General features: G+C 43.7%; 6 protein-coding genes across 6 annotated transcripts; 4 read left to right on the forward strand and 2 right to left on the reverse strand.

Moving 5' to 3' along the window:
* The first annotated feature begins 7,140 nt into the window (after positions 1–7,140).
* Positions 7,141–8,721, forward strand: LOC126564571 (cytochrome P450 6A1-like). Its single transcript, XM_050221647.1, has 2 exons — positions 7,141–8,221; positions 8,288–8,721. Exons 1-2 carry the CDS (start codon positions 7,141–7,143, stop codon positions 8,719–8,721), a joined length of 1,515 nt encoding a protein of 504 aa, XP_050077604.1.
* A 327-nt stretch (positions 8,722–9,048) lies between these two features.
* LOC126560361 (uncharacterized) lies at positions 9,049–27,310 on the forward strand. The gene is made up of 8 exons (XM_050216322.1): positions 9,049–10,145; positions 10,206–10,623; positions 11,324–11,511; positions 18,214–19,254; positions 19,325–19,711; positions 20,614–21,723; positions 21,788–22,021; positions 27,129–27,310. The coding sequence occupies exons 1-8, from the start codon at positions 9,065–9,067 to the stop codon at positions 27,308–27,310; spliced, it is 4,641 nt and encodes a 1,546-aa protein (XP_050072279.1). The 5' UTR covers positions 9,049–9,064.
* LOC126564563 (cytochrome P450 6A1-like) lies at positions 11,297–12,886 on the reverse strand. Its single transcript, XM_050221640.1, has 2 exons — positions 11,788–12,886; positions 11,297–11,718 (listed from the first exon to the last, which is right to left on the reverse strand). The coding sequence occupies exons 1-2, from the start codon at positions 12,866–12,868 to the stop codon at positions 11,297–11,299; spliced, it is 1,503 nt and encodes a 500-aa protein (XP_050077597.1). The 5' UTR covers positions 12,869–12,886.
* On the reverse strand, positions 15,795–17,379 carry LOC126564553 (cytochrome P450 6a8-like). Its single transcript, XM_050221631.1, has 2 exons — positions 16,287–17,379; positions 15,795–16,210 (listed from the first exon to the last, which is right to left on the reverse strand). The coding sequence occupies exons 1-2, from the start codon at positions 17,377–17,379 to the stop codon at positions 15,795–15,797; spliced, it is 1,509 nt and encodes a 502-aa protein (XP_050077588.1).
* LOC126564590 (probable cytochrome P450 6a14) lies at positions 18,174–19,740 on the forward strand. The gene is made up of 2 exons (XM_050221668.1): positions 18,174–19,254; positions 19,325–19,740. The coding sequence occupies exons 1-2, from the start codon at positions 18,174–18,176 to the stop codon at positions 19,738–19,740; spliced, it is 1,497 nt and encodes a 498-aa protein (XP_050077625.1).
* LOC126564568 (probable cytochrome P450 6a14) lies at positions 23,076–24,652 on the forward strand. The gene is made up of 2 exons (XM_050221644.1): positions 23,076–24,156; positions 24,237–24,652. The coding sequence occupies exons 1-2, from the start codon at positions 23,076–23,078 to the stop codon at positions 24,650–24,652; spliced, it is 1,497 nt and encodes a 498-aa protein (XP_050077601.1).
* Positions 27,311–27,927: the final 617 nt, after the last annotated feature.

Genomic DNA, 27,927 nt, shown 5'->3' on the forward strand with positions numbered 1-27,927 from the left:
GTTGCCTTCGGTGGGTGGTATTAAAAATTTACATACAGCTCTTTCTCTCTCTCTCTCTCTCTCTCTCTCTCTCTCTCTCTCTCTCTCTCTGTATTCCTCTCTCTGTTTGCTTTGGAGTAGTTCTCGTAGAGTCACCTAGGATTGCACTTTTACCATGTTCATCTATTTTCTAAAAGGAAAACTTGCACCAGGTAACACCAAAACTGCAATCGAAACGTGTTTGTTTGGCTGGTTGGCACCAGATCGATCGCTCCCAATTCACAATGCAACTCGGAACAATTGCGCTAACAACTTCCTACCTTCGATTGCTCCGAATGGCTGCAAAGCACCAAATCAAGTGGTTCGTGAAAATTCCTTCCCATGCCATTTTGCCAGCGACTGTTTGCGACCCTGAAAAGGAACAAATCACAATGTACCGAGCAACCTGTTGGCGACAATAATTGTTAAGCCGCTTTTCTATCCCGCTTTCGTTAAGAAGTTTCAACGTCTACCGGAAGCAGCGCTGTTATTGCACGACGATCGTTGTCGGTTCCATTCTTCAGTTGTTCTGAGGAGAAGCCAGGAAATACCCCCCAGAAAAGCCATACAACAATGCCTTTTCCTTGTCGTCAGCATCATCATCATCGTCCGTTGAGAAAGAGCTGCATCCTTTTCCACTTTTTTCTCGTTTTCCAAGGGAAGGCAATGTCGTCCTTTGTGCAGGTACGTACGTATGAATCTTTCGACACTTTTGCAATTTTCACCAACCGAAAGGACGAATAGCGGAAGTTCTCTGATAAAAAGGTGTGCTTTAGCTGTACAATGGGGAAGTAATAGACGTTCGGATCGAACTCACCTCTCCTTTTGTGGTAGTAGAGTAAGTTTCCTTAGTGGAAGTTCGAAAAAACAGTTGTTTTGTGATATGATATCCTTCGACTCTCTTCTAGTTTCTGTTCGTTTTCGTACAATTTCTAAACAATTTAGGGTTTATTTATACTTTATGCACGAGAGCAAGTATTATTAAATGGTTTGATTTGTCGTTGTGTTTATTTTAAATTACCTCGCCAAGTTTTGGAGATAGCAAGATTCAATTCGTTTTTAATGAGTCTTTTCTTACCTTTTCTTAATAATTAAATAAAAAGCTTTTGTATTTATAATCATAATAATGACCGCTTCATCTTTTTTCGGATCAATTATGAATTATTTTTTTAATCTTTTTATTGAATTTCAGTTGATGTTTTTACCACTTTTTAATACTTTGGTATCTTCTGATTCTTCTTTCACATGTTTAAGGATCATGATGATTAAGATTAATGTAATTTGGAATAATTTAATTTTCGACCTAATTTATGGTATTTGCTAAGGCCATGTACTTTTGATCCCTTTTCTTTTCTTTTTTGCAAAAATTTTGTAACCTTATTCCAGAAAAATATTTCATTTCATTTGATTTTTTTGTCTTTTTTTGTTCCTTATTGCTCAAAGTAATTTTTTATAATTGCTTCGTCTTTTATTGATTTTTTGTACCTTTTTGATATCAACACTGTTTAAGTTTCTTTTCAAACTTTGGCTTACTTTCTGTTTTTTTTTTTTCTCTATCCACTGTTGCATCTCAAGAAGAGGAAAAAATCGCGCAATAGAAGACGTATGCAAAAGAAATCCCTTTTTTGCAACTGCCCATCCAGACTACTCAAAGTTCTAGCGTTCACAAAAAAAAATCCTTGATTCAGAAAGTTTTCTTCCAAAGGAACCCCAAACATCACAGCAACAGAGCCAAGTACCAAAAAAAAACCCTCGAACTAAAAGAAAACTTCATCAGACAAGTACAAACGGAACTACACTTTTCATCCAGGATTACAGCTATTGTAACAGCTCACCCAATGTCGTCGGAATGCGAGTGCGTTTGTTCCACACTTTCATATGCTTTATCCGTACTCCATAGCATCTTCAACAGGGTCGGCTCAACCGGAACGACTCGCCGTGAGCTTACTCCCAGACATGATTTGTATATTCTTCTTCCTCGCATTCTCTGACCGTACCCCTATGGCATGATTTATTGGAAGTCTACACCCTCCGATACAAGCATATAGTATCCTCGATGTTCGGTGGGTGTCAAATGTCAGCTAAAGTGGGAGTTCCTGCATGATTGCCATGCGTCGGACGATTGGGCCGGACGTGCCGTGGGACGATGGTATGCAAAATGATATGCTACACCGTATTGTGTTGCTTCTCCGTTACAATGTAGTGAAAGGACCACTGTAATCCATGGACCAACGGCAAAAGGGCGGTTGACATTTGCTATGACGTGGTAAAACCAATTCTACGAAGCTTGCCAATCACAGCTTTTGCCATGCGGGCTATCGTTTCGGTGGACATATGAAAATTAGTATAATATTCATATTGTTACTGTTTAGTTATTTGCATATTAAAACATATTCAAATTGTGTTTGATTGATACAATTTGTAAGACTGAGGTCCACAATTTGAACACTTGCATTATGGACAAAGACGCTCTAACCTAACAAACGACCGTTCATCAACATTTTCCCGTATAATAATGTCCTACAATTTATTTTCTTTTTATTGCCAAAAAAAGGCTATCAATCTAATCCTCTAGCTTCTTATCTCAATATATGTCCTGGGTTCTTCCATAAGCAATACAAAACTTGATTGAGGTTGCAAATTCCAGATTAAGGTCAAACGGGAAGGTTGCTGTCTTACATGATGCCGGATTTGTTTCGTTCTCCAGCATCCGGAATTTTTATTATCGTTTGATTAAAATTCGTTCGTTACAGACCCTAACCAGCAGCAATTTCTTTCCGCAAGAGAAAAATCTATTAATGTCATATATAAATGCTAACATACAATTTACGAATGGGATTTTGTTGCTAGATGTCAGATGTCAGATGCTGCATGAATCGCATAGTGGATCAAACTGTCAAGAAGGGAATTTTGTGCAAATATTAGTTTTATTAGCATTTCTCATCAACTGGTGCGGTTTACAAATAAAAGGTTAAGTAGAGGAAGGATATACAAAATAAGTGTTTCATCCTTCCATTCCTTCCTTTAAGATGTTAATAATAAAATAGCATAAACTCAGGCGTAGATATTCTAAATTGTTACATATTTTCACACCACCGCCCGTAACCCATTTAATTTTTTAAAGCAAACACTTTTCGCTGCAAAATTACACTCTGTTTATAATTGTTACACACTGTTAGGCAATGTGTGTTTCTCCCACCATCGCCAAGCGTTAAATTGACTTAAGAAGCACAAAATCACATACAACCCCATAACTCTTCCAGATCCAGAAGCGGTGGCCGCGGTCCTCTATCTCTCGGGATGCACCAACCATTCTCATAATAAACCAATGTTTAGCACCTGCATTCACTGGCGAAAATGAAAAAGAAAAACGACACGAAACTGCTTGTTGGCAGATGAAACTTTACTATCGTCGAGCAGAAGAGCATTAGTGTGCACGGTGCATCCTTTGTTTCGTGGAAACTACTGCTCTCGGTGAAGCTAAATATTCTTGTGCAACAAAATAAAAAGTTGCAATTGCATTCCACGTTGAATGCGAGCAATGAAGAACGTTCTCTTTGGTATGGTTTTGTGGTGCAAAGAGTCCTAACCTCGCCGGTGGTCTGATTCCGCGGTTTGGCCTGTTGCACGTAAACAGCACTGCACTGCTTTGGGTCGGACCAACCGAACGAATGGCCAAACGAGGGAGTAAGCTTATCTTCCGGAAAAAGGTGCAAATGTTGTTTAGCGAATAACAACATTTGTTTCTGGTTCTGGGAAAAACAGAACCGTCCAGAGATTCATGCTGGAGGTGCTCTTGGTGTGTGATGGGTTGCATTTTTTCCCATGTTTCACCTACAGCTGTTCCACTTTGCAAACGCTATTATCTTAGACAGAGGTGAAAAGAGTTTATGTTTTTTAAACCTTAGTAAACGGAAGACATGGAGCAGAATGGTTGCTACCCCGAGGACACTGTTTGCTTTTAAACGGATAGATCAGAGCACGAGTGAGTAGGAAATTGGATTTGGTAAGCTCAAACACATTCTAAAGACGTTAAACATAATTTATTTGCCTTTGCCGCAAATTTTCGGATGGCCATCTTTTCTTGGTCGAAAGTCCACTAGTTTGTTCCCATCCACCGCTGGCAAGAAATGGATTCCCAAGTAGAATCCCAAAGCCCCCAAATTCCAACACCTGATGCCCCCAGCCAGCCAGTGTTACCATTTTCATTTCAAACCACTGAACCATGTCATCCACAGGGACAGTGGACGAGCGAGTGGCTAAAAGCTAATTACTGCGGCATACTCCGACATCGGTCGTGATGCACCCACTGTCCGCATCTGCGCGGATCGCCGGTACCGTTGTAACGGCAGCCTTCAGTTCTCTCCTTTTGCTGCTTTAACCTTTGAAATGTTAGACCCGTACCAGCCTCCGGAAATAACCGGTGACGGAACTAATTTCCCTTGCTTTTCTCGCCAGGCCTCAGCATTCGTTCCGCTTCTTCCATCCCGGTGGAAAAAGAATAGACCAGACCAGCAAATGTGTCTGTATCTGTGTGTCTGTGGGTGTCTGTGGTGCACTTTCAATTACGTTGCACAGTCGGTGCAAGTGCGTTCAGCTGCATCATCGCTCGTACGCTGCTTATGTGCTGGCAGATACTAGGATGATGCTGGATAGCTCGAAGCGAGAGTAAGTGACCACTCGACAAGCAGCAGTGGGCACGACCGCATTATCATGGGCCAGCATTAGGCGAGGGTTATCAACGGAATGCATCGCTTACTATCTGCCTGGCTACTTTCGGTTCGGTTAAACTCCAAGTGCGATTATGGTAGCAGCTAAAAGCGATAGCAGTTTAATGGGAATTAATTGAATTGCCGAGAGCTAGGGAATATTTTGAACCGATTATAAAAGAGATAACCTTAGGTCTAACTTTCAGAATTCTAGAATTTAGAAGTCCTGATACAACTGAATAGAACTGGGTCTCTAAGATGTACCGAAGGTATAAGATCCTAATCGCACCAAAACTAGCCGTAATCCTTGATAGTTAAAGTAGAATTGATAGTCAAAATTCACTGATTCGCCATTCCATGCAGAAAATCATTTATCAAGCCCACATCCTCGCTTTTTCCAATCTTTTAAAATGAGCAGTAGACAATCGTATCAGTATAATCACGTCCCCTTTCATTCTTTCTTTTTCGAGACGCGATGATTTACGATTGCCTTAGTCAGCGTTCACTCATTGAAAGAGATTCGAAATAGCTGAGCGATAAAAGAAAATTCATTCGCTCAACTTCCGACTTTCCCCACGTCCGTCAATCCGTTTAATCCATTGCACTCAAATATCCCGAACGTGGGCCAAGTTTATCAAATGGTCCTTTTTGACAAATCTGCCCAATCTTGCCTTCAATCGATCATTCCCGCCGTCACAAATCTCCCAAGAAGCCTGCCACAGGTTTGCTTTTGTTGCGCTTTTAGCTGGCTATCATGAAGAATAAATTACCTTCACTTTATCGCCACCACAAAACCAGTCAAAAACCAGTTACCCAGAGCACGTACCACTCCCTGGAGAGAAGAAGCGGTCAGTTCCGTTGTGTGCCTGGCGCCATAAAGCAATTGGCAAAAAACCGACAACATCTTACATTTTTGCTTCTACCTATCCCCAAAAATGCCATCCTGTTGCTCGTTTCGGGGTGGTTTCGGGTGCTTGAGACAAGAAATTTATCGAGTACCTTCGTTCCGACGAATCCTGCTTTTCGAAGGTCACATCAGAGACTAACCACAAGTATAAACAGTACCCTTAAGGTTGCTACCGGAAGGCTACTGTTTTCTTGCTAAAATACATCAATAACAAACGGATTGTTGGGTTTTAAGGGCTGACAAAGACAAGCATTGGACCACATCGCAACTTACCTGTAAGCCCCATCCCAAACCCGACTCGACCCGATTGCTCATCGGAAAGCGATTCCTTTATCGACAGGACGGTAAATAAATGTGAACTGACGCTTCCTTTGCGTCGTTCATTCTTCCGTACTCGAACAGGGAACGGTTCGACATGGCCCGAAGGTGCGCCGGAATATAAATTAGGTTAAACGGAGCTACCAACCAACCGTGACGCCGTCGATCGTCCTCTGCGTCCTCCCTTTCTGGTGATAAACAATTTTCACTTCCCTATTTCGCGTGCACGGCAACAACAGCGGGAATGTGCACGCTCTCTACCGGCGCTTCAAGACGATGATGATGAAAAGGCATCGCGCCGGCTGACGACACTCAGGCAGTCCGTTTCGGAAGCGACAAACACGTGTCTCTTTTTATGTTTCTACAGCACTTGTGTGCCGAGGATTAACCCAATTTTCGGGAAAACAGATGAAAGCTTTTATACTTCCAAGAGTTGCGCCTCCTACGGTAGGGACGCTCGGATGTCGTAAAAAGTCAGCACAGTTTGACAAGAAATGCGTTCCACAAAACGATTATGGATACAAGTTCGGGTAAGTCTCCCGTGATCCTCAGAGAGATTTTTTTCGTCCTTTTTGGACCTCATCTTTGTCCAAGATTGTGAAAATTGTTTGACAGTAATTCGTTCGGTGGAACGGACTTGCTTGAGCGGACTCAAATTAAACCACATCGAACTTGCCCGAAACGGTGAGTTGGTAAAATAGTCTATCAATTGAGAGCTTTCGATTGGTTAGAATTGGTATTGATTCAGGTTCATTGAACACAAACTGTTTCAATAACGTCAATTTGTCATCAAAAAAGAAACTGTAGCGCTTTGCAACATTACTTTCTCAATCAAAAATAAAACAACCTAAACGTATGCAATCGGATTACATTTTTCAAATTGTTTGCTTAGAAACTTCCTGTTATAACTTTAATCGCTGTAAAAAAAAAACTTAATCTATTAACACATTTTCACTTTCCCTCATTTTAATGCAATCTGATGTTGATTGACCCTTACCCTCCTTACAGTTAAATAAAAAACTCATTGTCCAGTATGCACTTCAACATCTAGACAGTAATAATCGATTCTTCACGCACCGTGTTGCAATCGGCCACGATCAAGAGCGATAATAATGTGACACTACTCGGCTGCGTTTAAATGGTGTTCCCTTCGATCGGTTCGGTTTCAGTGCTGTGACGCCCCGAGCCATGTTACTTACGGTCGTGTTAGTGGTCTGCTTTGGCTTCAGTTTACTTTACTTTCACGTTAAGCATCGCTATCGTTTCTGGTCTAAGCGTGAAGTACCGTATCTGGAGCCTACGTTCCCGGTTGGAAATGTGGCGCAAATTTTCAATCCATCAATGCACTTCGCACACCTGATTGAGAAGCTGTACAAGAGGTTGAAAGGTCGTGGCGATTATGCGGGAATCTTTTTCTTTCGCGATCCGGTACTGTTGGTGCTGTCGCCCGAGTTTGCCCGCACGATTCTTGTGAAAGATTTTAACTACTTCATCGATCGTGGCGTGTACACCAATGAAGAGGTTGATCCACTGTCGGCTAACCTCTTCTTTATTGAAGGAATTCGATGGAGAAAGCTACGAGCGAAACTAGCTCCAACCTTTACATCCGGTAGGCTAAAGGCTATGTTCCACACGATAGTGGATGTGGGAAATCGGTTGGATCAGCATCTAGCGGCAAAATGTGTTCGACTGCAACGGATAGACATCAAGGAGCTCCTGGCACGCTTTATGACTGACGTCATAGGATCGTGTGCCTTTGGTATCGAGTGCAATACGTTGGAAAATCCCAACTCTCAGTTCCGGCAGATGGGCAAGCGTATGATCAACCTTCCCAAGCTAAAATCCCTCAAAGTGTTCATCGCCATGATGTTCCCTAAGCAAGCAAGAGCGCTAGGCGTACGATATAACGATAAAGATGTGTCCGAATTCTTCATGAAGGTTGTCCGGGATACGATCCGCTGTCGAGAGGAGAAGGGCATTCGAAGAGACGATTTCATGCAACTTCTTATCGACATGATGCTACAAAATGGCGAAGCTTCCAGTGAGGCTCTCACGTTCGAAGAGGTAGCCGCACAGGCTTTTGTGTTCTTTTTTGGAGGGTTTGAAACCTCCACGACTACACTTACCTGCGCATTGCACCTGCTAGCAAAACATCCCAAAGCTCAACGGAAAGCAAAGAAGTGTGTTCGCAGCGTGCTGGCTAAGTATGGTAATGAGCTGACGTATGAAGCTGTTATGGAGATGGACTACATCCAGTGTGTTATCAACGGTGCGGAAACATGTTCAAAAGCTACCATTCTATAACTCTAATCGAAACATTTTCCATCCTTTTCAGAAACACTTCGCCTTTATCCACCGGTTGCGACCATCCATCGCATGACCTCACAACCCTATCAACTCCCGAACGGGAAAGTGCTCCCGGTTGGTGTGGGAGTAATCATCTCAAACCTTGCCTTCCATCGTGATCCTTCCTTTTTCCCCGATCCGTTCGCATTCAAACCGGAACGGTTTGAGGACAAAGCGTTTGGGAAAAATTGTCCAAGCTTTCTTCCCTTTGGCGATGGACCACGGATGTGTATTGCGATGCGTTTCGGACTGTTGCAAACGCGCCTAGGGCTGGCGATATTGCTGCGGAGCTACAACTTTACGATGGATGAAAGTGATTTTGATCGGCCATTGTTGATTGATCCGATCAACTTGATGCACGGACCAGCGGGAGCAGTTTGGCTGAATGTGGAACGTTCTGCAGATGGAAGTATGAATAAATGATGGATTGTTGGACAGTAAGACAATGATTTTAGTATTTTATATTTTAATTTAAAATATTGTCCTTATTGATGAAATCAAAACGGTTTATTTGAATAAATTTAAAAAATAATTCTAAAACGATGACCACAGTACCAACACTGTGCGGCAATGTAAACAAACAAACGTCAAGCGTTGTTTATCTGCATCGAATACAGCGCAACCGGTGATTGTTAGGCAATCAGTAACGATTATCACTGATAAAATGTGAAACAATCGATTTCGAATCACTTTTGATGAGTTATTGTACTGGCTATTACACACGCTCCTCAAGTGATTAAGGTTCAGTGCCGTGTACGCTCTAGTCATGTTCGTTCATCTACTTTTAGTGGCCAGCCTGGGTGTGCTGTGGATTTATCTTCATTTTAAGCAACGGTACCGCTTCTGGGCTGATCATAAAGTGCCTTTTCTGGAGCCTTCATTCCCGGTTGGAAACGTAGCCGATACACTGAAGCCAACCATACACTTTGCGCATATAATTGAGAAGCTGTACAAGAGATTGAAATCGCACGGTGATTATGTCGGAATTTACTTCTTCCGCGATCCGGTACTGTTGGTGCTGTCGCCCGAGTTCGCCCGCACGATACTGGTGAAAGATTTTAACTACTTCATCGATCGTGGCGTGTACAGCAATGAAGAGGTGGATCCACTGTCGGCTAACCTCTTCTTCATGGAGGGTAATCGATGGAGAAAGCTACGATCGAAACTAGCACCAACGTTTACGTCCGGGAAGCTAAAAGCCATGTTCCATACGATAGTGGACGTAGGCAACCGGTTGGATCAGTATCTGGCGGAAAGATGCATCCAGAAGCAGCGGCTCGACATCAAGGAGCTTCTCGCACGGTTCCTAACTGACGTTATTGGCTCGTGTGCGTTCGGAATCGACTGTAACAGCATAGACAACCCCAACTCACAGTTCCGGCAGATGGGCAAGCGTATGATCAATCTTCCCAAGCTAAAAGCGCTCAAATTGTTCTTCGCCATGATGTTCCGGAAGCAGGCGCGTGCGCTTGGAATTCGCTTCAACGATAAAGATGTGTCTGATTTCTTCTTGAGCGTTGTCCGGGACACGATTCGCTATCGGGAGGAAAGTAAGGTTCGCCGAGATGATTTTATGCAGCTGCTCATAGACATGATGAAGGAGAATGGTGCAGGAAATGGTGAAAATTTAACGTTCGAAGAGATTGCAGCCCAAGCGTTCGTGTTTTTCTTTGCCGGGTTTGAAACTTCCGCGACCACAATCACGTGCGCTTTGCATTTGCTAGCGAAGCATCCGAAAGTGCAAGAGGAAGCACGGAAGTGTGTTCGGGATGTGCTAGCGAAACACGAAAACAAACTATCGTATGACGCGGTGATGGAAATGGAGTACATTGAATGGATCATAAACGGTAAAATCCTTGTGAAAGGATATTAGTCACAAGTAAATAATTCAATTTTTAATATTATAGAAACACTTCGCCTGTATCCACCAGTAGCAACACTTCACAGGATAACCACTCAACCCTATCAACTACCAAACGGATCCATCCTACCGGAAGGCGTTGGAGTGATTCTACCGAATCTAGCCTTCCAAAACGATCCCGATTACTTCCCAAACCCGCACGACTTTCAACCGGAACGCTTTGCCGTTAAGAATGATTTTAAAAACAATTTTAGCTATCTTCCGTTCGGTGAAGGACCTCGGATCTGTATTGGAATGCGATTCGGATTGCTTCAAACGCGGCTTGGATTGGCTATGCTGGTGAGGAATTATGATTTCACGATTGATCGTGCCGAAGCCGAACGTCCGCTGCGTATCGATCCGATCAATCTGCTGCATGGTCCTGCGGGAGAAGTATGGTTGAACGTGAAACGTATCGTTGACATGTAAAAGAAGGACACGAAACGGAGTGGTTCCGCCTACAAATACCTCATGCATCTAATCAAAGCAAAGCTTAACTTCTAAGTCTAAAAACGACACAGTCGTTTAGCAAATGTAACTGTTACCATCATACAATGCTCATTCAAATAGTCAGTTCAAAAACACAAATTTACTAAAAGACATAGACATATTTACTAATTTCTAATTAATAAAATTGTCTAATAACTAAAAGCAATTCAATAGTTCCTACTATCAACCATCTGGCATACTCAGTTCCTATCCTGACTATACTGATTATTCAGCTATGGGTAAAATCAAGTCAAAGAACAAGTTGAGGTTGCAGAGTCAAAGCGTTAAGGATAAACATTTTTAAGGAGTTTTAACAGGAATTAAACCATTCAGAGAATTTTAAAAAAACATCAATCAAATCAAGATTTTCCTAAAATCAATGCCATCTAGCTGAACCAAGTTCCCAGCATTTAGAAGACGTCAAAGTTTATTTTTGTTTTGGATCAGGACCTCTAGAACTAAACACTGGATGAATATAATTTCGTCAAGAAATGCATACATGACTCCTATTTATTCGATCATTTTCCTGTTAAATCAACCATAACCGTATCAAACTTATTCTAATACTACATCTTACCAAAAACATTTGGCTACAGTTGAAGGATTCTTTTACGACTCCAGTTTTTCCACCTTCAGCCACAATCCACCCTCCGGTGTTAGTACAGCATGCCGGGAAGAGATAACCAATGGCACATTCGTCTTTTCACAGCGCGAAAATCTAAAGTTCATCAGCAGCACCGCCAGTCCAACCCGTGCCTCCAACATGCCAAACCGTGCCGCTATACAAATTCTTGGCCCTTCTCCGAACGGGATAAAGCTGTACGGTTTCCGGGTTTCGCTCGCTTCTGCTCCAAACCGATCCGGATCGTACCGTTCCGGGTCGGGATAGTGGTCCGGATCATGATGGATGGCGTACACCGGTATCATCACGTTCATACCCTTCGGAAAGGTAACATCCGTCCCCGGTACGCGATAGTCTTGACTGACCTGCCGTATAAGATTCGCACCCGGTGGATACTTTCGAAGAGATTCTATTGTTTCAAAAGAAAACAAGATTTTTATGCTAAAGATATCAGAGAAGTTAGGCTTCGTTCCCTTACCATTTATGCATTGATCGATGTAGGGCATGTCCATAAGCGCGTCATACGTAAGGCCGCCGTGTTTTTTAACCGCATCCAACACACACTGTCTTGCCCGCTGCTGGATCTCCTCGTTCAGAGCAAGCTCGTGCAAGCAGTAAGACATCGTTGTCGAAGACGTTTCGAACCCGCCGAGGAAAAACACAAAAGCTTGTGCAACAATCTCATTCAAGCTCAGCTTCCCAACCGACTCGCCTGAATCATCCAACTGTCCACTATTCTTCAGCTGCATCAACAGATTCATAAAATCGTTCCGCTGAATGTTGTGTTGCTCGCGATACTCGATCGTTTCCCGCACAACCTTGAAGAAGAACTGCGAAACATCCTCGCTCGTCCCTTTGATATGGATGCGTCTTGAGAAATCCTTGAACGTAGCCATAAAGAAGAACTTCAATATGCGACCTCGCGGAACTTCAAACACTTTCCGACCCATCCGTAAGAATTCTGCATTCGGATCGTTCAAGCTGTTGCAATCGATGCCGAACGCACACGTCCCGATCACGTCCGTTGTGAATCGGGCCAACAGTTCCTTCATCTCAACCACACCGTCCCCCTCGATGCAACGCTCCAAACACTCCCGGAACCGTCCTCCAACGGACACGATCGTTGGACACATCATTTTCATCTTGCCGGAAGAAAACGTCGGTATCAGCTTCTTCCGCAGGTTTGTCCACTTCGAACCCTCAATGTTGAACAGATGTCCCGAGATGGGATCGTCCTTCTCGTTGTAGTACACGCCACGGTCGTGAAAGTGTGCGAAATCACGCACCAGCACATTCTTCACAAAGTCCAGCTCGAGTGCCAGCGCAACCGGATTGGTGAAGAAATAGATCCCACCGAACGGACGGCCGGAAGACTTCATTTCGTTGTAGAACTTTGTCATCAGCTGCGATGAATGCATCCGTCTTCCGATGCCCTGAATGTTGCCGAATGGGAACCGTGGCTGTACGTACGGTACATTCCGTTCCGCCCAGAACGAGTACTTCCGGCGAACGTACCAAACTGCAGCCGTGACGGCTAGTAGCAGCAGATAGATCAGCATCTTGCACCAAACTGGATCTTCTCCACTGTGTAACAGTAAGGCCACACAAGAATGGCTATAAATTATACTTATCTACGGTCCGTTATCCCGTCGCTCGTTCGATGTGCTCGTTTCTTTACAACTACGCGTCACTATGGCGCTTCGTCAACCCAGCCACCCCACCAGAGTGTTCGAGATGAACTGGTTCTGATTTTTTGTTCGCTAATCAGTCAGCTGGTGTGCGTAATGTTTACGGTAAACTCACCCCCAGTCATCTCACGTACACTATTGTACCGGCATTTTGTATATACGCTTGCTCGGTTGCTTTGTTTTGATGCTACGCTTGAGCAAGTAGTGGTAGCGCGTTTTTCTCACCCTCGGTCAAGGACGCTTTGACACAGGGTGGTTCATTACCTACATATGTTTACATTTGTAAAGCAATAAATTTGGAATCACATTTTACTATCCCAATTCTTTATATATTTTATTAATTTTTTTTATTTTCAACTAATATTTAACGGGTTTTATAGCTTTTTTATTTATTTTTTATGTTTTCCGTTCATTTCATTCTGCTACCTATCACCTGTTCCGACTATTCGCACTGATCATGCCTAACCAACCGCAACCGCACGCCATTAACGGGCGTCAGTACGAATGCTCGCGGAGAGTAGGTCAAGGGCACGTCGGTCTCCTTACTGGGGAGTACTTGGAAATTTTTCAACACCAAAGCTAACCCGATACGTGCCTGCATCATCCCGAACCGCAGTCCGATACATATCCGAGGACCTTCTCCGAATGGTAGATAGGCACAAGGATCACGCCTAGCCATCTTGTCTGGCGTGAATCGGTCCGGATCGTAGGTGGATGGGTTGGGATAGATATCGGGATCGTGATGAATGGCATAGGCCGGTATCATGATCTTCATCCCACGGTGTAGACTAATGTTGGTGTCCGGTATTCGATAGGGTTTGGTGACGACTCGCTCCAGTATCGCTACCGGTGGGTATTTGCGGAGAGTTTCTGGCAGTGGGGATCAAAATTTATTAAAGCAGTTGGAAAAACTAGACACAGTATGGTGCACTTACCATAGATACATTGATCCAAGTAAAGCATGTTCTTCGACGATTCGTACGACAACACTCCATCATGCTTTTCCAACACATCCACAACGCACTCCCTAGCCCTCCGCTGGAGTTCCTGATTCAGTGCCAGCTCGTACAGCGTGTAGGTCATCGCACTGGATGACGTTTCGAAACCGGCAGTAAAGAAGATGAACGCTTGTGCCGCGATTTCGTCACCGGAAAGCCGGCCCACTATCTCGTTCGCGCCTTCCAGCTTGCCCGTGTTCTTCAGCCTTATCAGCAGGTCAAGAAAATCGTTTCTCTGCGTTCCGTGCCGTTCGCGATGTTCGATCGTTTCGCGGATAACAGTTTGAAAAAAGGTGGACACATCGTCGTGCAGTAGCTTCAGCCCGAGCCGGTTCGCCAGTCCACGGAACGTCTTCATAATAAACACCTTCAGTGGATGGTTTCGGGGTGTATCGAAGTGTTTTCGGCCAATACGGCGGAACTCGTTCTGCGGATCCCGGAAACTGTTACACTCCAAACCGAACGCGTACGAACCGATCACATCCGTTGTGAAGCGTGCCATAAGATCGCGCACCTCAACCACATCGTCCTGCTGATCGCACAGAAACTCACAGAACTGTTCTGCTATAGCGTGCACTAGTGGGAATGCCGCCTTCATACGTCCACTCGTGAAAGTGGGCGTGATCTTCGCCCTCAGATCCTTCCACCGCTGGCCCTCAATTGCAAACAGATGTGCGGAGAGTGGATCATCCTTCTCGTTGAAGTACACACCCCGATCGGGGAAGTAGTGGAAGTCTTCGATCAGAATTCGCTTTACCAAACGTAAGTTCGTAACGAGCAGCACCGGGTTGAGAAATATGTACAACCCAACGAAACCAGGATCTGTAGCATGCTTGTGCTGCTCGTAAAACCGTTGACTGAGATGGGCCGGATGGATCGATACGCCCATCTCCTTGAAGTTCCCGTACGGTAGCTCCGGTTCCACGTACGGTACATGGCGGGTGCGCCAGAAGGAATACTTACGCACCACAAAAACGTACACGCCCAGACAGAGCGTCGCGAGGAACGCACCGAAACTCGCCACCGATGCTACCACGAGCTCCATCGGCGAGGCACTAACGGCGTGCATTATCGCGACGCGTCAACCCCAAGCATGGACATGCCATTGCTGCTGTTGCTGCTACTATTATCGCACAGTACAATCACGCATGAAGCGAAACCCACTTACCACCCGACGGCCAATTCCCACTCGAAATGGCAGCTACCGAGACCTGTTTTAGCGAAGAACTCCGTTTACAGACACATTTGCCGCACGCGCGCCACGATGTGATGAGACTCTAGAACGACTCTAGACGCGCCTACCGCTGCTGGTTGATGTTTTGATGTAATGGGAAACAAGATGTGGTTTGAATTATTTATGTTCTCCCACCTTCGGTAGCTGACGTCGAGGGCGATCGGTTGTGTTTGTTGTTAGCTTGAGGTATTCGGGAGGGAGATAGTAAAAGACACTCTTAAGCCTATTGTTTGTGCTAAATTTTGAAGCATGAGTGAAAGAAGTCTTGCTTAATAGGGAACTAAAGACATTTTATTATGTTTTTGGTGTCCCAACTCTGGTCACAGATAGCGAAAAAAGATAATTCGCGAACCGCACGAGGAATCTTTCTTGATGTGAACTTGCAAGAAGACTGCGATCCTTATCATTGGACAAAGTTGTTTTGGAGGTTGTGATTGTAGGGGGTAGAGAACCCGTATCTGTTTTGGAAGCAACAGAGGAATGTCCAAAATCTATTGACCCACTCATTCAAGTCTCATTACGAAAATGCATCCCGGAAAACTTGGAGATGATCAGTGAATATCTCCTAAAGCTCTTCCACCCTCAACCATACACCATTCGCCGGACCAAGTATAAAATTGGTGCGCGAGTACTGGACCGGTATCTGTGTCCTATCGCACGTACTGAATCGGAAACGATCCAACAAACTTGCCAAACCCACCTTTGCCTGTATCGAACCGAATCGCATACCTATACAGATGCGTGGACCTTCCCCAAATGGCAGATAACAGTAAGGATCACGTTTAGCGACTTCCTCGGATGAAAATCGTTCCGGACGATATTGTTCTGGTTCGGGAAAGTGAGCCGGATCGTGATGCATGGCGTAGATCGGTATCATGATCTTCTGACCACGACGCAATATAAGTCTACTGTTTGGTAGCCGGTAGTCCTTATCGGCATTACGCTCCAGTATCGCTACAGGTGGATGTTTTCGTAGTGTCTCTGAAAAATTCGATAGAAGAGTTGTTTTTAATGCTGCCCTAGAAACCATAAGAGACCCCAGATAACCTTCACTTACCATTGATACACTGCTCGAGATAGGTCATATCGGACACAGCTTCATACGTTAGCTTCCCTTCATATTTCTGCAGTGTCTCCTTTACGCACTGTCGAGCTTTTTCCTGTGCCGCCGTATTTAGTGCCAACTCGTACAGCGTGTACGACATCGCGGTAGAAGAGGTGTCATAACCGGCGGTAAAGAATATAAACGCCTGCGCAGCAATCTCCTCAAACGTTAGCCGACCTATCTCTTCACCTCCACTCTCAAGTCTTCCGGTGTTTTTCAGCTTCAGCAACAGATCCATAAAATCGTTTCGCACGATCTGTTCGCGTTCGCGATACTCGACCGTGTCCTTGACCACGCGCATGAAGAAGCTGGAAACGTCATCGTGCAGTTGCTTCATGCCCAACGCATTCGCATGCTTACGGAACGCCTTCATCAGGTACACGACCAGCGGCGAATGGCGCAGCTTATCGAACGCGATCTTTCCATACCGACGGAACTCGTTATCGGGGTCCCGGAAGCTGTTACACTCGATGCCAAAGGCGCACGCTCCTATCACATCGATCGTGTAGCGCGAAAGTAGATCATGGACTTCGAGCTCACTGGACGTTCGCAGAGACTGGTGCATATGATCGCAGAATCGTTCGCAAACTTCCATCACTAGCGGGAGTGTCATCTTGATACGGCCCGAAGTAAATGTAGGCGACAGTTTGGCTCTTAATGTGCGCCATTTTTGTCCCTCAATTGCAAACATGTGCGCTGACAGTGGATCATCACGCTCGTTAAAGTAAACGCCACGGTTCGGGAAGAAGTGGAAATCTTTCACCAGCAGCTGCTTGATCAGCTTCGGATCGAAGATGTAGAGCAGTGGTGCGGTCAGCATAAACACTCCACCGTAAGGGACGTTTAGCCGCTGGAAGTGATCATAATGGCGTTGGGTGATCGGTGCAATGTGTTCCTTCTTTCCGAGTGTAGCAAAGTTACCGAACGGGAAGCGTGGTTCGATGAAGGCGACGGAACGATCCTTCCAAAACTGGTATCGACGCTTGATCCATGCGTAACACGCAATCACGAGTGCTAATAGTAGACCGACCACTGGCAGGTACATCGCCACTAGTGAACGGGCTAAAGTGCGAAGTTAAACTGAATTGCATGAGGCTTGGTAGAGGGTTGTTTTGTTTTGCAAAGCTGTTGCGAATTCTTCGGCCAGCAATTAATGCACAGTGAGTATGAGTAAGGGATGAAAATTGAGAGAACCGTTGTGCAAATTCTCCTGAGCGATTGAGATAAGTGGGAGGAATCGCTGAGAGGATGACCTGAAAAGGTATTGCAAATCAACATCCAACGCAAACCGGTTGACCGGCCTCTTGTTTGTTGCTGTTAATAATGTTGTTTGCCCTTAGTTAAAAATAATATTTTAATTATGAATAATACACAGCAAATATTACACAAATTTTCAAAAATAAAAGTAAAAGGAAAAATTCTCTGATTTATTAGAAAAATGAATTAGAGGATAAGATTTTTTTTCTTGGCCCAACGATCTTTTTAGTCACGTACTTACTTAAGGACTTACTAGACTTGTTGATACCACGTAGTTGGATAGTCAGTCCTCACTGCGGAGAATAACATTGTGCGTGATAAATATTCATTAAACATGAAAGAAGTAGTTTTTGGTACAAGGTGATCTTTTGTGTGTGCCGCACTGTAAATCTCGTCCAGTATATCTTATCACATTCACCAAAATCGACAGCCGGTACAAGATGTTATAAATAGTATTTGTTTGCCTCGTCATCGTAGGAATGGAACACACCAAACTACTGCCGCGATTCATGGAGCATTTTGCGGCTCAAGCCGAATTTACGATTAGTCTTTCATTGCGCCGTGTTGGCTAAGGTGGCAGAAATGTGGTTCCTCTCTTTAGAAACTCTTTTTGCGTTTCTAGCGCTTATTGGTGGCCTAGTGTACTATGTCATAAGGAAACAATCCTACTGGAAGGAGCGTGGCATACCTCATCCAAGTCCAGCATTCTTCCTGGGCAGCTTTAAGGAAGCCGGCATGAAGAAACATTTTTCGGATTATCTTGACGAATATTATCGCGAGTACAAGGGCAAACATCCATTTATGGGCGTGTACATGCTGATGTCACCCGTTGTGTTACCTACCGATCTGGACCTTGTGAAATCTATCTTGGTGAAAGACTTCCAATACTTCCACGATCGTGGCACTTATTACAATGAAAAGCATGACCCACTGACAACTCATCTGTTCAATCTGGAGGGTCAGAAGTGGAAAAATCTTCGGAACAAGCTAACACCAACGTTTACATCAGGCAGGATGAAGATGATGTTTCCAACGATCGTTGAAGCTGGAAAGCAGCTAAAAAGCTTTATGGAGGAAAACGTACAACAGCAGAGTGATCTGGAGTTGAAAGACATTATGGCGAGATTTACGACGGATGTGATCGGAACGTGCGCGTTCGGTATCGAGTGTAACAGTATGCGTGATCCAAATGCGGAGTTCCGGGCGATGGGCAAACTGTTTGTAGAACGTCAACCTTCGCACTTGGTAAACATCATAGTTCAGTTTTCTCACAAGCTCAGCCGAAAGTTAGGTGTCAGGTTCATCGATAAGGAAGTTTCAGATTTCTTCCTGAAAGTGGTTAAGGACACCATTGACTATCGTTTGATAAATGGTATAGAGCGTAATGATTTTATGGACTTGATGATCAGGATGCTAAGGAATACGGACAACTCTCAGGACTCGCTCACATTCAACGAGGTAGCTGCACAAGTGTTCGTATTCTTCTTTGCTGGGTTTGAAACGTCCTCTACTCTGCTGGCTTGGTCCTTGTATGAGCTGGCACTTAATCCGGAAATTCAGGAGAAGGGTCGTCAATGCGTGAAGGAAGTCCTGCAGAAGCACAACGGAGAGATGACTTACGAGGCTGTAATGGAGATGAAATATTTGGATCAAATCTTGAAAGGTAACACTCGCTTTAATTCGTAATAAATGAGAACCAGTTTTAAAACATAATAACTATGTTTTTTTTCCAGAGGCCCTACGCAAGTATCCACCACTGCCTATACATATCCGCGTGGCTACCCAGGACTATCCCGTTCCGAACACGGATTCCGTCATTGAAGCTGGCACTTTAGTGTTGGTTCCAGTCTTCGCGATTCAGCGTGATCCGGATGTATTTCCTGAGCCGGAGAAGTTCGACCCCGATCGATTCACACCGGAAGAAGAAGCAAAACGCCATTCATGTGCTTGGACACCATTCGGGGATGGTCCGAGGGTGTGCATTGGGCTGAGGTTCGGAATGATGCAGGCAAGAATTGGATTGGCGAATCTGTTACAGGGCTTAAGCTTTGCTCCATGTGAAAAAACGTCAATTCCGATGAAGTTTGTGACCAACAATATTATCCTGTCCCCGAAGGATGGTTTGTGGTTGAAAGTGAACAAGCTTTGAAGGGAAACACATGGCATCACCAGCAGGGATTGTGTTGTGTACCTGTAATTTAATGTCAAATGCCAAATGTATTAATCGTTTTTTATTCACTTGTATTTGACCTATGATGATCTATCAGTGTTATGTACATTCTTCTGAAAAATGGAAATAAAAAGGCTTTTAATTGTACAAAAATATTATTAGGTATTAATCTAATCAGGCCATAAATATTATCATTAGGGTAAGACGATCGATCGAAAAAGACCCCGAAATAATTTGTGGTTCAAACAGGTGAGTTGTATTGGAATATCACAACATAAACAAAGCACCCTTTCCTAAGACGTCGTCTAACTTTACTAAGTATACAAACATTAATTGGTAAAATCCTAGTAAAATGTCACTAGTGATTGTTTTTGTTCGGCACTGTAATTTTTTGGTAAACATATGAATCTGATTGATGCGTCACAACTACATATACTGCCGTAGCATAAACAATTTTCATTAAAAAAAAATGTTGGGGGTGGCTCAGAACAATATTTTTTTTGCGAAATTCAAATGCATCAGATTAACATTTTTGTTTCGGTAATTTACTATTTATTATTATTAAAGCAAATATTGGTAAAAACTTAAATAACAGGGCTTTGGGATCCAACTACATCGTACCAACTCTGAACTACATTGTACCAACCGTTTGATAAATCTTATCGCAGTACTGACGCTCTCCTCTGTAGTGCCTGAAGCGTCTCTTTTACCATATTGGGAGTTGCAGGGAACTCTTCTCATATAAACAAACCGTGTAACGCTTCGTCATCAAGTAAATGGAACACACAAACACATAAATCGAATATCTCCAAACGTATAAATAAACATTGACGCTTGCCTGATTCCATTCAGTATTTCATTGGTCTTTTTCGGTGAACGAAGCAAAAATGTGGTCCATAGAAGCAGTCGTGGCACTTTTGGCACTGTTGGGCATGCTGGTGTACTACGTCATACGAAAACAATCCTACTGGAAAGATCGTGGCGTACCTCATCCAAGTCCAACATTTTTCATCGGTAGCTTTAAGGATGCCGGAACTAAGGTACACTTCTCGGAATATCTGGAACGATATTACAGCCAGTACAAGGGCAAATATCCATTTGTGGGCGCATACCTGCTAGTATCGCCAGTCGTTATTGTAACGGACCTGGGACTGGTAAAATCAATCTTAGTCCGAGACTTCCCGTACTTCCACGATCGTGGCACGTACTACAACGAGAAGGATGATCCGTTGACAGCTCACCTGTCGAATCTGGAAGGTCAACGATGGAAAAACCTAAGGAACAAGCTTACACCCATATTCACCTCCGGAAAGATTAAGATAATGTTCCCAACCATTGTTGAGGCTGGTAAGCAGCTGAGGGACTTCATGGAGAATAATGTTCAAAAGCAAAGTGAACTGGAGCTCAAAGATATTATGGCAAGATTTACGACAGATGTGATTGGAACGTGTGCGTTCGGTATCGAGTGTAATAGTTTACGCGATCCAAACGCGGAGTTCAGAGCGATGGGCAAACTGTTTGCAGATAATCCACCATCGAACTTTGTGAATTTTATGATACAGGTGTCTCCAAAGCTTTGCCGAATGTTAGGCATTAGACTGCTAGGGAAGGATGTGTCGGCCTTCTTCCTGAAAGTGGTTGAGAATACCATCGATTTTCGGGTGAAGAATGGCATACAGCGAAACGACTTTATGGACTTGATGATACGGATGCTACAGAACAATACAAATCCCGAGGAATCGCTCACATTCAATGAAATAGCTGCCCAGGCGTTCGTATTCTTCTTTGCTGGGTTTGAAACGTCCTCTACTCTGCTAACCTGGACACTGTACGAGTTGGCGTTGAATCCGCAAATTCAGGAAAAGGGTCGTCAATGCGTGAAGGAGGTACTGCAGAAGCACAACGGTGAGATGACTTACGAGGCTGTAATGGAGATGAAATATTTGGATCAAATCTTGAAAGGTATTTAATTTAATTTCGCCTTGTTATTCCCTTTTTTAACTGAATTGTCTTTCCCGGTTTATAGAAACATTAAGAAAATATCCTCCAGTTCCGATGCATTTCCGAAATACAACTCAGAATTATTGCGTACCAAACACCGACGTGACAATCGAAGCAGGCACGCTGGTTTTGATACCGATCTTCGCCATTCAACGTGATCCGGACTTATTTCCTGAGCCGGAGAAGTTCGAACCAGATCGATTCAGCCCAGAGGAAGAGGCAAAGCGTCATCCATTTGCCTGGACACCGTTCGGAGAGGGTCCAAGGGTTTGCATCGGGTTAAGGTTCGGAATGATTCAGGCACGGATCGGATTGGCAAATCTGTTACAGGGCTTTAGCTTTGCACCGTACGAAAAGACTGCAATACCGAAGAAATTTGTTAAGGATAATATTTTCCTTACGCCGCAGAATGGGTTGTGGTTAAAGGTGAACAAATTGTAGAGAATTTTTAAATATATTATTTTACGTGGCTTACATGCACTCTGTGTATATTTCCTTAAAAGGTATTTTTGACTTGAGTGTAGCTATACTTTTTGAAAGAATTGTTTTTGAAGCGACCATCGCCTAACACGTCGCCGATGACGCAACGACCGATGGTGAATCCGTAACCGAGCAGAGTCACCGTAAGACTCTATGAGCCGGTGTCGGAACACACGTGTGCCCGGCATACGAGATGCTTACGATGACTCCGCATCGTCACGATGTTCAGCAAGTGTGCACCCGGTAACATGAATCGGGCGGTCAGCAAAACCTCAGCTGATGATCGGCTGATCGCCACGAGGCGGTGCAGATATCCTGACAGTAGTAAAAACCGACAGGATACGAAAATAGGGCCTCCTATTCCACCAAGAAAATGTTCGTTAGCGTTTCGTTCGGCACGTTGGCGGCGTTGAGGAGAACTGCGAGCTCAAAAATAATTCCCCATCTGTTTGTTTGTAGCCAGCGTAGGTGAAATGAACTTCCAAGATATGGCCACATGAAAAATGAACTCACAAGTTCACTGATGGTGCAGGCCTCATACAAATATTGCGTGAGAGACTTTATGAATTTCACTGAAGAGAGCATAGTGCGCATACTCCCGAAACATATGTTGGAACAAGCCCAGCTTTGAATGTGTGAGGACGGCTTTACCAGCACCAAACATTTAATTTATTTTACGATCTTTTGTGGTTCCCATATTCGGCAGTGCATCGTTCAAATAATGGAGACCACCAATACAAACGACATATAATGTAATCTTTTGGAATAACTTGCGATGCTTGCCGTATTTGCTGTTAGTCTTGCTTGGTGTGTCGTAAGTCAAGGAAGTAGAAATGTGGTTCCTCTCTATAGAAGCGGTAGTGGCGGTTCTAGCGCTTATTGGTGGCCTAGTGTACTACGTCATTCGAAAACAATCCTACTGGAAAGATCGTGGTGTACCTCATCCAACTCCGGCGTTTCTTTTAGGAAGTTTTAAGGATGTTGGCCCAAAATTCCACTTTACGGATTATCTTCAGCAATATTATACCCAGTACAAGGGTCAACACCCTTTTATGGGCGTGTATATGCTCATGACACCTGTTGCGCTTCCTACGGACCTAGAGCTTGTAAAGTCAATTTTTGTAAAAGATTTCCAATACTTCCATGACCGGGGAAGCTACTATAACGAGAAGCATGATCCGTTGACAGCTCACTTGTTCAACTTGGAGGGTCAAAGATGGAAAACTTTAAGGAACAAGCTAACACCAACGTTCACATCTGGTAAGATGAAGATGATGTTCCCAACGATTGTTGAGGCCGGTAAGCAGCTGAGGGACTTCATGGAGAGAAACGTGGAGAAGCAGAGTGAACTGGAGCTCAAAGATATTATGGCGAGATTTACGACGGATGTGATTGGAACGTGTGCATTTGGTATCGAGTGTAATAGTTTACGCGATCCAAACGCGGAGTTCCGAGCGATGGGCAAACTGTTTATGGATCGACAACCATCGCAGTTCACTTATTTTATGATGCAGTTTTCACCCAAGTTGAGCCGAAAGTTAGGAATCAAACTTATCGATAAGGATGTATCTAAATTTTTCCTGAAAGTGGTTGAGGACACCATCGATTTTCGGGTGAAAAATGGCATACAGCGAAACGACTTTATGGACTTGATGATACGGATGCTACAGAACAATGCAAATCCCGAGGAATCGCTCACATTCAATGAAGTAGCTGCCCAGGCGTTCGTATTCTTCTTTGCTGGGTTTGAAACGTCCTCTACTCTGCTAACCTGGACACTGTACGAGTTGGCGTTGAATCCGGAAATTCAAGAGAAGGGTCGTCAATGCGTGATGGAAGTTCTACAGAAGTACAACGGAGAGATGACTTACGAGGCTGTTCATGACATGAAATATTTGGATCAAATTTTGAATGGTACAAAATGCGTTCAAGGCCATAACTTACAGTTCCGGGATGGTTCTTCTTCTAACACAATATTTTTATTTTTATTTCAGAGGCCTTACGCAAGTATCCTCCAGTTCCGATGCATTTCCGAATGACGTCAAAGGATTATACTGTACCCAACACGGACTCCGTTATCGAGGCTGGTACAATGCTGCTGATACCGATCTTTGCTATTCAACGTGATCCGGACCTATTTCCGGAGCCGGAAAAGTTCGACCCCGAGCGTTTCAGCCCAGAGGAAGAGGCAAAGCGTCATCCGTTCGCGTGGACACCGTTCGGCGAAGGTCCGAGAGTGTGCATCGGGCAAAGGTTCGGAATGATGCAGGCGCGGATCGGTTTGGCGTATTTGTTGCAGGGCTTTAGCTTCGCTCCCTACGAGAAAACCTCAATGCCGATGAAGTTTGTCCTTAACTCCTTTATCCTTTCACCGAGGGATGGTTTGTGGTTACAGGTGAATAAATTATAGTTTGTGCTTCCACGAGATGGATGTTTGATATATAGGAAGGAAATAAAATTCTATTCAGAAAATGTATTTTAAATATTGGTTTTACTTCATCCAGACGCTTTCTTCAGTAATATTCACCTTCTTTTCAAAGCGTTGTTGTAATGCGAACTGGATATAACCGGATAGGTATTGTGAAATGCGAGGAAGCGAAATTTACAAGCCCATTTTTGGAAAGCGTTCGATAAGATAAGGACTTGCACCTATTTTCACACACCGAACAATGTGAGAGACAATCGTAATAAATCTTTTTATCGTTTGATCAGACGATTTCCCATAAATGGTATGTGAAGCATCCGATTATCGCTAGACACAGTCATATTTTTGTGTTGCACTGTAGCGTAATAACAAACTGAACCGTGTCTGAAACCGTGTGTGAATGCAGCACACATACAGTCGCATTGGTAACGTAAACATAAATTTGTTTGGGTGGATTCAACGATTATATGTTAGGGGTGACTCCGGGCTACAGATGGTGTCTCTTGATGAATATTGCGTCATCGTCATGAAAAGCAAAGCAGCAAAATGTCAGGCTTGTAAAATCTAACTCGAAGAAGTGTAAAAATAAGTTGAATTTAAACGGTTCAGTTTTATTGATTTTCGTAATATTGTTAACAATATTCAGGTACTCCAGGCACATTTTCGTTAATTGCCGATATTTTCTGGTTTTTACCCTCTTTATAATAACAATTTCAGGAGAAAATTCAAGCCAGTCTGCGTGAAATAAACTCTTGCAAAGTTTTACGAAAATTGTAATTGCAATTGAGAAATGTTATGACGGCGCGTTAGTATAACATTCTGCTGCCTGTACGAGCGAGCAAGCCGCCTATGAATGTGTGAGACTAACACTGCTAGTAGTAAACATTCAATGTATCTTATCAACATACAGAAGGGCGTTTGATGGGTTTTTTTATGTTTGGCGGGGTATCGTATTAGCAACGGAACACACCAATACACACGACACGCAAAAGCATGAAATAAGCTACGCCATTTGACAAGTTAGCTATTAGTCTTGTGTTGAGTGTCGTAAGTAAATGAAGTAGAAATGTGGTTCCTCTCTATAGAAGCGGTGGTGGCGCTCGTATCGCTGCTTTTAGGGCTAGTGTACTACGTCATACGTAAACAATCCTACTGGAAAGATCGTGGTGTACCTCATCCAACTCCGGTGTTTTTCATCGGCAGTTTCAATTATGCCGGTACAAAGGTACACTTCACGGAATATCTGGAACGATATTACAGTCAGTACAAGGGTCAACACCCTTTTATGGGCGCGTACATGCTGATAACACCTGTTGCGCTTCCTACGGACCTAGAGCTTGTGAAGTCAATTTTTGTAAGGGACTTTCAGAACTTCCACGATCGTGGCACGTACTACAACGAAAAGCATGATCCGTTGACAGCTCATCTGTTCAATTTGGAAGGTCACAAGTGGAAAAACCTTCGGAACAAGCTAACGCCAACGTTCACATCTGGCAAGATGAAGATGATGTTCCCAACGATTGTTGAGGCTGGTAAGCAGCTGAGGGACTTCATGGAGAAAAACGTTCAAAAGCAAAGTGAACTGGAGCTCAAAGATATTATGGCGAGATTTACGACGGATGTGATCGGAACGTGTGCATTCGGTATCGAGTGTAATAGTTTACGCGATCCAAACGCGGAGTTCCGAGCGATGGGCAAACTGTTTATGGATCGACAACCATCGCAATTCGTCAACTTTATGGTTCAGTTTTCACCCAAGTTGAGCCGATTGTTAGGCATTAGACTCATTGATAAGGAAGTGTCTACCTTCTTCCTGAAAGTGGTTGAGGACACCATCGATTTTCGGGTGAAAAATGGCATACAGCGAAACGACTTTATGGACTTGATGATCCAAATGCTACAAAATAAGGATAATCCCGAGGAATCGCTCACATTTAATGAAGTAGCTGCTCAGGCGTTCGTATTCTTCTTTGCTGGGTTTGAAACGTCCTCTACTCTGCTAACCTGGACACTGTACGAGTTGGCGTTGAATCCGGAAATTCAAGAGAAGGGCCGTCAATGCGTGAAGGAAGTTCTACAGAGGCACAACGGAGAGATGACTTACGAGGCTGTTCATGACATGAAATATTTGGATCAAATTTTGAATGGTACAAAATGCGTTCAAGGCCATAACTTACAGTTCCGAGATGGTTCTTCCTCTAACACAAATTTTTTATCATAATTTCAGAGGCCTTACGCAAGTATCCTCCAGTTCCGATGCATTTCCGAATGACGTCAAAGGATTATACTGTACCCAACACGGACTCCGTTATCGAGGCTGGTACAATGCTGCTGATACCGATCTTTGCTATTCAACGTGATCCGGACCTATTTCCGGAGCCGGAAAAGTTCGACCCCGATCGATTCAGCCCAGAGGAAGAGGCAAAGCGTCATCCGTTCGCGTGGACACCGTTCGGCGAAGGTCCGAGAGTGTGCATTGGACTGCGGTTCGGAATGATGCAGGCGCGGATCGGTTTGGCGTATTTGTTGCAGGGCTTTAGCTTCGCTCCCTACGAGAAGACCTCTGTACCGATGCAGTTTATTGCGAACTCGTTTATTCTAGCACCCAGGGATGGTTTGTGGTTGAAGGTGAACAAACTATAGAGAATGTCAGCCTATATGGCTTATAACATACAATTAAAAAGAGTCAATAAATTAACTAATTTTATTTACATAATTGTGTAAAAAAATGTATTTTAGAGCGCCTTTAGTGCGGCACTGTAATGCAACAAACGAACCGAGCAGCGTCATATAAATGCAGCACACATACTTTTACATCGAAACTATAAACTTGAATTGGTATGGGTGGTATGAGTATAGCTAAGGGGTGGTTAGGAGAATCATGGGGGTTCTAATGATTCTACAAATATTTCATCAACCTCAGCACATATGGATCGCGAAGCGCGTATGAAGTGGAAAGTATCATAATATCAGGCTTGTCCAACATTTTTATGTTTGATCTTTATATTTTACAAATTTTCATCTTGATCACATGTTGATCATGAAGTAACAATAAAATAGGTTTGTTACAAATACAGTTCCGTTGATAATTATTAACCATTTCCATTCCCGTGATTGCATATATTTAGGCGTTATCATCATTGCTGTTTGGTGAATTCTTGTTCTTATAATTGGTGTACTCATAAAAGAAATGATTTATTAATTTTTCAAAGCATCTATAATTGGATAACAAAACAGTTTAAGATTACTCAAAATTTGTT

The sequence above is a fragment of the Anopheles maculipalpis genome, chromosome 3RL (genome assembly GCF_943734695.1).
Source record: "Anopheles maculipalpis chromosome 3RL, idAnoMacuDA_375_x, whole genome shotgun sequence".
NCBI lineage: Eukaryota > Metazoa > Arthropoda > Insecta > Diptera > Culicidae > Anopheles > Anopheles maculipalpis.